A 13,345-nucleotide genomic window follows, 5' to 3' on the forward strand; every position below is an offset into this window, starting at 1 on the left:
AGAAGAAAATTAGCTTCTTTGAGTAGACGTTATTTAACCCTAGTAGTTTTCTGTAGCTTTAATTAGCCTTTCAAATAGGCATCAATGGCCCTAACTTGCTTCTACTACACAAAATATCCAGCAGTATTCGAGAGATCTGAAAGGGAAGCTTTTGAAGAGAAAATTCCCTAATGCTCATCAGAACTGAACAACATGCTAAATCACCTGTGGCAATTTTACCTCAGTAAAGTGTGTGTGTGTGTGTGTGTGTGTGAGAGAGAGAGAGAGAGAGAGAGAGAGAGAGAGAGAGAGAGAGAGAGAGAGAGAGAGAGAGAGAGAGAGAGAGAGAGAGAGAGAGAGAGAGAGAGAGAGAGAGAGAGAGTTAGTTCAAGGTCAGCCTGGTTACAGCCAGGACACTAAGACTACACAAAGAAACCCTGTCTGAAGAAAAACAAAAAGCTAAAAAGATAAAGAGCAGAGAGGGTATAACACTTGCCACACAAGCCTGACCACCAGAATTTCAGCCACAAATGGACAGAACCAACTCCTCAAGGCTGTCCCTGATCTCCACAAGTGTCACACCACACACACAAAAACATTATTTTTTGCCCCAAATTGTTAAAGTATAGTTATAATTTATTCAACACAGATTATAGGAAAAAGAAAGTCTGGGGCCAGAGAGACAGCTCTGAAAGTAAAGGCACTTGCCACCAAGACTGATGACCTGAGTTCAATCTCCAGGTCCCACATGGCAAAGGAGACAAGTGACTCCAGAAAGTTGTCCTCTGACTTCCACACACAAGCTATAGAATGTGCATGCCTTACCACCATACAAATAAATAAATAAAATCTTGAAAGAAAAAATTACCTTACAGTAACCATTATTTAACATTCTAATATATAGCTTTACAAAACATTTAAAACATTCAAAAAACCAGGAGGGTTGGCATATACCTACAATCTCAATTTAGAAAGATCAGGAGTTCAAGGTCATCTTTGGCTACATAGCAAGTTAAAGACCAATATGAACTAAACAAAACTCAGTCTCAAAAGGCATAACACAACAAAATTTAGACACATATCAATAGCTTTGTTAATTGTTTCATAAAACAATTAACCAGATGGGGCTGAGGAGATAACTCAGTAGGTAAAGTGCTCACCATACAAACATGAGGATCTGAGTTTGGATCCCCAGCCAAGTGTGATGGTGTCTACCTGTAACACCAGACTGGCTGGGAAGGCAGAGACATGTGGATAACTGGATAGCCAATCTAGCCAAATCAGTGAGCTCCAGGTTCAATGAAAGACTCTGCCTCAAAAACTAGAGAGTGACACAAAAAGATACCCAGTGTTGACCTCAGGCCCCCACATACTCATACATATGAACACGTAAAACATTCATACGCACACAGAAAAAAACTTGCATTCTGCTATATATTCATCAGAACAATTTTTAGATTTATTCACTTAGCTGCAAAACCATTTTTGTTGTTGTTGTTTAACCTATATGAAATAGTTTCATTTGGGTTTTTCAAATATTTTTGTTTTTTTCTGAATGAAACCAACAGGAAGGATATTTACTCTAAAGCAGCTTCGAGGCATAAAGGAAACAGAACTATAAACAACAAACTGGTTGCTATAGGCTGACAGGTTTTTTCCTTTATTTTTTTGGTTTTGTTTTTACATTGCATCTTTCCAAGCCACTAATATATCAAGTTAGTATAAAATATCAGTCAAATTAAAGTCTAAGAAGATGTTACATACTCCCAAAACATGCCAAATCAGTGCCCACAAACTAGAGTGGGTGTCTCCCCAATTTTGCAGAGGGTTGAGTCATATTATAAACTACTGCCTCAATAGTACTGACAGAAATTAGATCATGTGACCTATGAAATCATGGTGTACCCACCCTGATCACAGTTAATTTTGGTGCTTAAGAAACAGCCACTTTTCTGGTCTAATCTAACCTTTGTGATATGCAGAACAGATTCTTCACCAAAGCCTCAGAAAAAGACCAATCAAAGGTCTCAAGGCATAAGGAACCTGTAATAAACTTTTGTTTTCTGGCACTTTCTTAATCTATTGTCTTTTACCCTAGTTCTAAAGTTGTTTGTTTTCCTCGTAGGATTATACACCATCTCTCAGACTGTTTATTAATTATGGTCCTTACTTCATTATCTAAAACCCAAATCTAAGATAATAGAACTGTATGTAAAAGAGACACTCTAGTAAAACCGTCTAGCATCTGTTACTGTTGCCTATTATTCTGCCCATGCGCCACAATCTACTATTTAACCAATGTACTTCTCTTTTGTCTAAGACGTTTTTTTAAATTGTCAAGATGTGAGCTCGGGGTCTCCATCTTAGACCCAGATTCTTCTCGCCCTCTCTCGGATCTCCTGGCCTGGGGACCTCAGCAAGGTCGACTCGCCCCTGGAAGGAAGACCAAGCAACCAGAAGCCTGCAGAGAGCCAGGCTACTCCTGCCTGAACTCAGGGCAGGGGGCAGAGAACAAAGAGCAGAGGCCAGAGAGTATTGGGTTTGCTAGCACCCACCGAAAGGGAACCGTGGTGGCCTACCCACCAGGAGAGGAAGAGGCTCTTTCTACATCCACTGAAGAAGTGATGGGAAAGAGGCAATATGAGAACACACTCAGCAACAGTAAAACAAAATGAGACCACCAGAGTCTAGAGATTCTACACCAGCAAGACCTGAACACCCCAATGCAGATGAAGCAGAAGGGAATGACCTTAAAAACACCTTCATGAAAATGAAAAAGGCCCTCAAAGAGGATATGAGAAAATCCCCTAAAGAAATGGAAGAAAAAACAAGCCAAAAAATCCAACAAATGCAAGAAAGGGAGGAAAACATGAAGCAAAAATTACAAGAAAAAATTTCAAACAGTGCAAGGGTTGAAAGCTGACATGGAGACAATAAAAAAAAGTCTGAAGGAATGCTGGAAATAGAAAAACTGAGGAAACGGTCAGGTACTACAGATGCAAGCATAATCAACAGAATACAAGCTATGGAAGAGAGAATCTCGTATGTTGAAGACACACTAGGAGAAATAGATTCATCAACCAAAGAAAATCTTAAGTCCAATAAATCCTAACACAAAATATCCAGGAAATATGGGACACTGTGAAAAAACCAAGAATAATAGGTATAGAAGAAGGTGAAGAAACCCAACTCAAAGGGGCAGAAAACATATTCAACAAAGTCATAAAGAAAACTTTCTCAGCCTAAAGAAAGACATGTCAATGAAGATACAAGAAGCTTACAGAACACCAAATACAGTGGACCACAAAAAAAAGTCCCCTCACCACATAATAATCAAGACCCCAAGCATACAGAATAAAAAAAGAATACTTAGAGCAGCTAAGGAAAAAGGTCAAATAACATATAAAGGTAAACCTATCAGAATTACACCTGATGTCTCCATGGAAACTCTGAAAGCCAGAAGGTCCTGGATAGATATTATATCAACACTAAGAGACCACGGATGCCAGCCAAGACTACTATACCCAACAAAGCTTTCAATCAATACAGATGGAGAAAACAAGATATTCCATGACAAAACCAGATTTAAACAATACATATCCATTACCCCGCCTACAGAAAATTCTAGAAGGAAAACTCCAATCCAAGGAAGTTAACTATAACCAGAAAACATAGGCAATAGATAATCCCACTTTACCAACAGCCAAAAGAGAAAAGAGGTGGAAATCCACATACAATTCGACCAACAACAACCATTCCAAAACAAACAAGAATGAGCAATCAAAGGTCATTAATATCCCTAAAAGGCACAGGCTAACAGAATGGATTTGAAGACAGAATCCATCCTTCTGCTGCATACAAGAAACATACCTCAGCTTCAAAGAAAGATGTTACCTCAGAGTTAAGGGTTGGGAAAAGATTTTCCAATCAAATGGACCCAAGAAACATGCAGGGGAAGCAATCCTAATATCTAACAAACTAGACTTTAAACTGAAATCAATCAAAAGAGATGAAGGAGGTCATTTCATATTTATCACAGGAAAAATCCACCAAGATGAAGTCTCAATTCTGAACATCTATGCCCCAAACACAAAGGCATCCACATTTGTAAAAGAAACATTACTAAAACTCAAACCACACATAAAACCTCACACACGTATAGTGGGAGACTTCAACATCCCATTCTCACCATTAGACAGGACTACCAGACAGAAATTTAACAAAGAAATGAAGGAACTAATTGAAGTTATGACCCAATTGGATTTGACAGACATCTAGAGAACATTCCATCCAAACACAAAAGAATATACCGTCTACTCAGCGCCACATGGAACCTTCTCAAAAATTGACCACATACTTGGCAACATAGCAAACCTCAACAGGTACAAAAAAATTGGAATAACTCCATGGATCTTATCATATCACCATGCTTTAAAGTTAGAGTTCAACAACAACACAAATTGCAGAAACCCTACAAACTCATGGAAATTGAATAATGTGCAATTGTACCACTTCTGGATCAAAGAAGAAATTAAAAAAAAAAAGGAATTAAAGACTTCCTAGAATTCAATGAGAATGAAGACACAACATACCCAAATTTATGGGACACTTTGAGTGCAGCGCTAAGAGGAAAGTTCATAGCACTAAGTGCCCACAGGAAGACACTGGAGAATAGTTACACTAGAGAATTAACAGCACAACTGAAAGCTCTAGAACAAAAAGAAGCAAACTCACCCTGGAGGAGTAGAGGACAGGAAATAATCAAATTGAGGGCTGAACTCAATAAAGTAGAAACTAGGAAAACGATACAAAGAATCAATGCAACGAAGAGTTGGTTCTTTGAGAAAAATCAACAAGATAGACAAACCTTTATCCAAACTCACCAAACGGCAGAATGTGAACATGCAAATTAACAAAATCAGAAATGAAAAGGGGGACATAACAACAGACACTGAGGAAATCCAGAGAATCATCAGGTCATACTTTGAAACCTGTACTCCTCAAAATTCGAAAATCTAAAGGAAATGGACAACTTTCTGGATAGATATCACCTGCCAAAATTAAATCAAGAACAGATAAGCAATTTAAATAGACCTATAGCCCCTAAGAAAATAGAAACAGTCATCAAAAGTCTCCCAACAAAAAAAAGCCCAGGTCCAGATGGCCTTAGTGCAGAATTCTACCAGAAATTCAAAGATCAGTTTATACTAATTCTCCTCAAAGTATTCCATGCAATAGAAGCAGAAGGGTCTTTGCTAAACTCTTTTTACCAGGCTTCAATAACCTTGATACCGAAGTCACACAAAGACAAACTAAGAAAAGAGAACTTCAGACCAATATTGAACATTGATGCAAAAAACTCAATAAAATACTGGCAAATCAAATCCAAGAACACATCAGAAAACTCATTCAACATAATCAAATAGGTTTCAATCCCAGGGATGCAGGAATGGTTCAACATACGAAAATCCATCAATGTAACCCACCATATAAACAAGTTGAGAAACAAAAATCACATGACCATCTCACTAGATGCTGAAAAAACCTTTGACAAATCCAACACACCTTCATGATAAAGGTCTTGGAGAGATCATGGATAACAGGAACATACCTAAACATAATAAAAACTATATACAGCAAACCAACAGCTAACATCAAACTAAATGGAGAGAAACTCAAAGCAATTCCTCTAAAATTAGAAACAAGACAAGGCTGTCCACTCTGCCCATACCTCTTCAATATTGTAATTGAAGTTCTAGCTAGAGCAATAAGACAACAAAAGGAGATCAAGGGCCATACATATTGGAAAGAAAGAGGTCAAACTTTCACTATTTGCAGATGATATGATAGTTTATATAAGTGACCCGAAAAACTCCATCAGGGAACTCCTACAGCTGATAAATACCTTCAGCAAAGTGGCAGGATACAAAATCAACTCAAGAAAATCAGTAGCCCTACTATATACAGACGATAAATGGGCTGAGAAAGAAATCAGAGAAACATCACCCTTTACAATTGCCACAAACAACATAAAATACCTTGGGGTAACCCTAACCAAACAAGTGAAAGACCTGTATGACAAAAACTTTGAGTTTTTAAAGAAAGAAATTAAAGAAGACACCAGAAAATGGAGAGATCTCCCATGCTCTTGGATAGGTAGGATCAACATAGTAAAAATGGCAATCCTGCCAAAAGAAATCTACAGATTCAATGCAACCCCCATTAAAATCCCAGCACAATTCTTCACAGACCTTGAAAGAACAATTCTCAACTCTATATGGAAAGACAAAAAACCTAAGATAGCCAAAACAACCCTGTTCAACAAGGCAACGTCCAGAGGCATCACCATCCCTGACTTCAAGCTCTATTATAGAGCTATAGTCCGGAAAACAGCTTGGTATTGGCACAAAAATAGACAGGTAGACCAAAGGAATCAAATTAAAACCCTGATATTAACCCACACACAAATGAACACTTGGTTTTTGACAAAGAAGCTAAAATTATACAATGGAAAAAAAAGGCATCTTCAACAAATGGTGCTGGCATAACTGGATACTGGCATGTAGAAGACTACAGATAGATCCATGTCTATTACCATGCACAAAAGTTAAGTCCAAACGAATCAAAGACCTCAACATAAATCCAGTCACACTGAACCTGTTAGAAAAGAAAGTGGGAGGTACCTTTGAACGAATTGGTACAGGAGACTGCTTCCTGAACATAACACCAGTAGCACAGACACTGAGATCGACAGTTAATAAATGGGACCTCCTAAAGCCGAGAAGCTTCTGCAAGGCAAAGGACACAGTCAACAAGACAAAAAAGCAGCCCACAGAATGGGAAAAGATATTCATTAACCCCACATCTGACAGAGGGCTGACCTCCAAAATCTACAAAGAACTCAAAAAGCAAGTCTCCAAAGCACCAAAGGATCCAATTAAAAAGTGCTCTACAGAACTAAATAGAGAATTCTCAATCAGAGGAGACTAAACTGGCTGAGAGACACTTAAGAAAGTGCTTAACATCCCTAGAAATGAGGGAAATACAAATCAAAACAACTCTGAGATACCATCTTACTACTGTCAGAATCACTAAAATCAAAAACACCAATGACAGTTTATGCTGGAGAGGATGTGGAGAAAGGGAACACTCCTCCACTGCTGGTGGGAGTGCCAACTCGTACAGCCACTATGAAAATCAGTATGGAGATTCCTCAGGAAAATGGGAATCAGTCTACCACAAGACCCAGCAATTCCACTCTTAGGCATATACCCAAAAGATGCACACTCATACAACAAGGATGCCTGTTCCACTATGTTCATAGCAGCACTATTTGTAATAGCCAGAACCTGGAAGTAACCTACACGCCCCTCAACTGAAGAGTGGACAGAGAAAATGTGGTACATTTACACAATGGAGTACTACTCAGGGGAAAAAAAACAATGGAATCTTGAAATTTGCAGGCAAATGGATGGCACTAGAAGAAACCCAGTCACAAAAAGACAAACATGGTATGTACTCATTCATATATGGATTCTAGACATGAAACAGGGAAGTGCCAGCCTACAATCCCACTGCCAGGGAGTCAGGGAAACAGGAAGGACCCTAAGAGAGATATGCACGGTACTCCAGAGAAGGTGGAATGAGGTAAGATCTTCTGAGCAGATTGGGAGCATGGGGGAGGTGGAGGAGGGAGCCAGGAAAAAGAGAGGGGGAGAAGAGGAGGAGAGAGGAGGTCATGGGGAAGCAGGAAGGTTGAGTTGGGGGAAGAATAGAGGAAAGCAGGATGAGAGACACCATAATAGAGGGAGTCATTCTAGGTTTGAGGGATGATCTGGCACTAGTGAGATCTCCAGCGATCTACAAGGATGACACCACCAACTGGCAAACTAAGCAGTAGTGGAGAGACTGCTTTAAATGCCCCTCCCTGATAATGATTTTGACGACTATCTTACATATCATCCTAGAACCTCCATCCAGTGACAGACTGAAGCAGAGTCAGACACCCACAGCTAAACACTGAACTGAACTCCTGAAACCCAGTGACAGAGAGGGAGGAGTGATGAGCAAAGGGGCTTGACTGGGCTGGTGAAACCCAAAGAAAGAGCTGACCTGAACAAGGGGAAGATCTTGGACCCCAGACTGATAGCTGAGAGGCCAGCATAGGACTGATCCAGACCCCCTGAATGTGGGCGTCAGTGAGGAGACCTAGGCTTTGGGTAGTAGATCAGTATTTATCCCTGGCACACAAATGGACTTTGGGTGCCCATCCCACAATGAGGGATGCTCTCTCAATCTGGACACTTGCAGGAGGGCCTGGGCACTGCCCAGAATGAAATGACAGACTCTAGAGATCCCCCATGGAGGGCCTTACCCTCCCTGGGGAATAGGGTGGGATTGGGTGGGGAGTTGGGGGAGCTGGTGGGGGGGGGAGTGGGCGTGGAAGGAAGAGAGAGGGAGCTGGGACTGACATGGGAAGCAAGCTTGTTTCTAATTTAAATATATAATAAAAAACTGTTTAAAAAATTGTCCAGTAAAAGGCAATGAAGAAAATACATTCAGACCAACACCTTATCTTTAAAATTGTCCACAGTTAAAAAAAAAAAGACAGTTTTGCTTATGTTCAAATACTGCCATGAATATGGCTGTTCCACAGTTTTAACACAATTAAAGCAAACTAGATAAAATGAAAACATAACCTAAACTCTGTCAGCCACATGTTTTCATTTAATATAACAGAATAGGATTATCACTTCTTTTCCCTAAAAGTGGACTGCTATTGTTGGACATACCTCCAGCTCTTTAATTTTTTCTTCTGCTAATTTCTGTTTTTCTAACAGCTGGTTGTGAATTACTTCCTTGGATTGTAGAATAAACCTAGAAAACAAAAAAGTTGAAAGTTAACTCATGGCCACTGTATTCAAAATCAATAGTTACACATCACAAATATTAACAAGACAATTAAAAGGATGAGCTCAGTATTCAGGACAAAAAACAAAACAAAACCCTGTTATATTAAATACTTTGGAAATCACAATGGCTTTTACACTTTCTTGGCCAAGGAAAAATACAGGCCTAAAATTACATTCTGCTTTCTAACTTAAAAGACAATCTTGACATTGAAAACATTTATAGATAGGAAAAAATGAGAAAAGCATTAAAAAAATCCATCAAAAAGTCAACATATAAGCTACCAAAGTTTCCGGTAGCTTTGAGCTGTCTAACTTTTTGTAGACTTTCTAAAGCAGTATTTGTAAATGCAGCATCCTTCCATCCTTTTGGTTCTTTGTAACAGCAGCAACTCATGACCTTTTAAAGTCACAATCAAGTACTGTGTTAAGATCAATGCCTTAGTGTCTATATGAGCGCCTCATACAAAGGCACTGTATAAGCCCTAGTGTCTTTTACTATTACTCCCAGAGAGTATAATACCTCTGAAAAGCTCAAATGCATAAACAGAAAGTTTCAGCTTTTTCCATTTCACAGTCCGGCACATTATTTACCACTGTTGAGGGCCCAAATATGGGGAGCTTTATACATTAACACTGATTCTGTTTTGTGGCATTAAGTTCATAATTCTTGCTGTGGGGATAGGAAGAAAAACCATTTCACTGCCTCAAGTGAGAGAGCTGAATGAAGTATTTCTCTTCTGCTAGAACCACGGAAAAGTCACAATTCCTCAAACTGCTTTCAGGATTGTCTTAGGCTGAAATAGACCTCAAGAAGCAGCTGCAGTTACTTAAGAGCACGTTTCATCCTTTGCACTTAAGGATTCAGCAGCAAAGAACTAAACATTTTCTTTTTAACAAAAAAAAAAAAAAAAAAAAAAAAGGCCGGGTGTTAGTGGCACACGCCTTTAATCCCCCTTTAATCCCAGCACTCGGGAGGCAGAGGCAGGTGGATCTCTGTGAGTGCGAGGCCAGCCTGGTCTACAGAGTGAGTTCCAGGACAGCCTCCAAAACAATACAGAGAAACCCTGTCTCGAAAAACCAAAAAAAAAAAAAAAAAAAAAACCAACAACAACAAACATATCAAGGTCACGATCACCATATGTAATTTTCTCTGTCAATTTCAAAGACACACCACTGTGCCTAGGTGGGACCTCACCAAGACATGGCTACCCGACAAGTGAAAGGAGACCATCAGGGCAACTAGAGACCTGACACCCAAGAAAAACCTTTTTTCTTCTCCTTCATGAATACACCTTACCATACATATTAATACAATCCCATGAACTTTTATCATGTCACTAATTGTTACACTTTATTCATGATGTCAACTGCCCATATATCTTTTTTAAAGATTTATTTTACTTTTATGTGTATGAGCATTTTGCCTGGGTGTATCTGTGTGCTACCTGTGTGCCCGGCATCCATGCAGGTCACAAGGGGACATTGGATGCCCTGGAACTGGAGCTTAAAATGGTAGTGAGCTACCATGTGGGTGCTGGGAAATGAACCAGCGTCCTCTGTAAGAGCACCAAGTGCTCTTAATGGCTGAATCACCTCTCCAGTCCCTAGTCCAGCAATCTTAACTATGATTGTTTATTATGTCCTGGGAAGATTGTTCACACTCATAAAAAATAATGAATTAATTGTAGTTTTCCTCTATAGAACCCACCATATTTAAATGTTCTTACTGGATCTAAGAAACAAGGGCTATTTCAGATAAGACTGTGTCACACTGAAGGGTTTTTTTTCACAGTCAGGTAATGTTACTAAGGAAGAGCTGTTCTGAAGTATACCAGCTCTTAGTAACAAGACATGAAAAGCATCACACAAGGCAGGGTCCAGGAGCTGTCAATTATGTCATTCATGCACCACTTTGCTAATAAAGTCATTTAGGCATGGAAATATTTTTCAAAGTAAAATACACATTTTCAAATAGCACTGGTTGCCTAGTATTGGGTAGTATTCTCAAAGGATAGGTCTGGGATACCTTCAAGGCTAAGATTAGAGGTCATTACTTTATGTGGCCTTTAAAAAGAAAATTATCCAAACAGATACTAAATCCCTTGAGCAGAAAATAAAGTCACTAGAAAGCAAGAACAGTAAACAACAGAAGCATGTCCATGGCCACACATACCTAAGGTCACTGTGTTAGCCAGGCCAACTTCACAAGCCAGAGCCAGTCAATTTACTACTGTGAGCCTAAAACATCTCAGTCATCCAGATTTAAACAAGATGAGAATTTTATAAGCCCAAATGTTTACCTAAAAGGGTTGTTACATACAAAATTCAAATACAAAATGTATGGAAAATTGTTTGAGGCCTCAATTCAAGAATTGGCACAGATACTCTACACAGCTATAGAAAGACCTCCAGAAGGCTAGGATTTCTGAGAAATAATTTATCTATGATCTAAGAGGCAGTGAATAATTTGGAGACAATATATCTTATTATTACAATGTGTCTTATCACAAGTACTAAACACACAGTTTCTAAAAGAGAATCTCACAGAGATCCTGCCTAATTGTTTCTATAAACAAATAGATAATAAAGATTCTGGAGTTACACCTGAGCAGCGGTGCACACCTTTAATCCCAGCACTCAGGAGGCAGAGGCAGGTGGATCTCTGTTAGTTTAAGGGCACTGGTCTACAAAATGAGTTCCAGGACAGCCATAGCTACGTTGGTGGCGCACGCCTTTAATCCCAGCACTCGGGAGGCAGAGGCAGGCGGATCTCTGTGAGTTCGAGGCCAGCCTGGTCTACAAGAGCTAGTTCCAGGACAGCCTCCAAAGCCACAGAGAAACCCTGTCTCGAAAAACCAAAAAAAAAACCCTGTTTCAAAAAAGCAAAAGATTCTGGAGCTGAAAATGTACCAAAAAGAAAAAAAAAGGAGAAGGGAAAAAATTCTCCTGTGTCAAATGACGAGAGCAGTTGGGATTACATGACCTGTATTGGAGTCACTGCTTTGAAAAAGACCTCTGTTGTCACCTGAAGTCAATGCTCTGTGGCCCTGCAAAGCCAACTCTCAAAGACTTGTGACCTGTTTCATTAATTCCTCATTTATTTGCAATCATGTCACCTGTGTAACACACTTCTCTGATTTTCCTCCTCTATGAGGAACACCACAGGCTGTAAATATAGATCGTATTGGACAAGTTTCATTTTGTTGTTGCTGTTGAGACACCTGTGTAGCCCTGGCTGTCCTGCAACTTGTTCTGTAGACCAGGCTGGCCTTGAACTCAGAGATTTACCTGCCTCTGCCATAAGAGTGCTAAGATTAAAGGCATCACCATCCACCCTCACCCAGAGTTTCACTTTCTTATAACTCAGCATGTATAAAAAGTATTGTGCACCTCCCAGAAATACAATTCCAACCTGTGCCAATGTTGTCTACTGGGTACACTTCCAATGTATGGTCATCTGGACACACGCCATTCAAAAACAAAATGCTCACAACATTGAATTTGTTTGCATGGGTATCTTAAAAATTCTTAATGGCATTTCATTTCCAGGGCATCCACAAATTAAGTAGCACAGAAAAAGCTGAGTAAGTATGAACCTAACTAGAACCTGACATGGTGATGCACACCTGTAATCCAGCACTAGGAAGGTAGAAACAGGAGGATTAGGACTTCAAGATAATCCCCAGCTACAGAGCAAGTTAGAGGCCAGGCTCGGCTGCTTGGGACCCCACCTCAAAGAGCCAAAGTAGGAATGTTAGAAAGCAGAAAATAGGTTTTTCAGCCTTAACATCCCTGTGGATTTTAGAGGCCTTGAGCATTTTCACTTATATAAAAACAGGAAACAGGCATCAGGTAAAGAAATAAATAAGTCTACATGAAGCTGCACCTATGGCCTAAGAGTACTGAAAAAAATTAATTCTCTTCTTTGTAAGAAACAATAAAACTACCTTAGGAATGAGTAGAATAACCAGCAAAAATTATCTTTTGTTTGTTTTCGGAAACAAGGTTTCTCTGTATTACTTTGGAGGCTGTCCTGGAACTCGCTCTGGAGACCAGGGTGACCTCAAACTCACAGAGATCCACCTGCCTCTGCCTTCTGAGTACTAGGATTAAAGACATACACCACCAGTGCCTGGCAAAAATTATCTTTTAAGAATATATAACCAAGCCAGGCATAGTGGCACACGACTTTAATCCTAGTACTTGGGCTGCAGAAGCAGGCAGATCTCTGTAAGCTAGAGGCTAGCTTGGTCTACATGGTAAATTCCAGGACAGCAGCCAGAGTGAGATCCTCTCTCAAAACAAGCAAACAAAACAAATAAATAAAAAAATAATATATAACCAGGAGTTGGAGAAATGGCTCTGTGGTTAAGAGCACTCATGGCTCTTCTAGAGGACCCAGGTTTGATTCCTACCACTCACATAATGAGTCATAGCCATCTGTAACTCCAGTT

The 13,345-nt window shown here is 39.6% G+C and overlaps 1 protein-coding gene across 1 annotated transcript in view; it reads right to left on the bottom strand.

The window, feature by feature from the left end:
* Pfdn1 (prefoldin subunit 1) overlaps nucleotides 1-13,345 on the bottom strand; it is a 61,005-nt gene that overhangs the window by 28,129 nt on the left and 19,531 nt on the right. The window contains exon 3 of the mRNA XM_040758113.1: nucleotides 8,772-8,856. Coding sequence (XP_040614047.1) covers nucleotides 8,772-8,856 — 85 coding nt within the window. The remainder of the gene's footprint in view (nucleotides 1-8,771; nucleotides 8,857-13,345) is intronic.

The sequence above is a fragment of the Mesocricetus auratus genome, unplaced genomic scaffold (assembly GCF_017639785.1).
Source record: "Mesocricetus auratus isolate SY011 unplaced genomic scaffold, BCM_Maur_2.0 Super-Scaffold_100015, whole genome shotgun sequence".
Classification (NCBI taxonomy): Eukaryota; Metazoa; Chordata; class Mammalia; order Rodentia; family Cricetidae; genus Mesocricetus; species Mesocricetus auratus.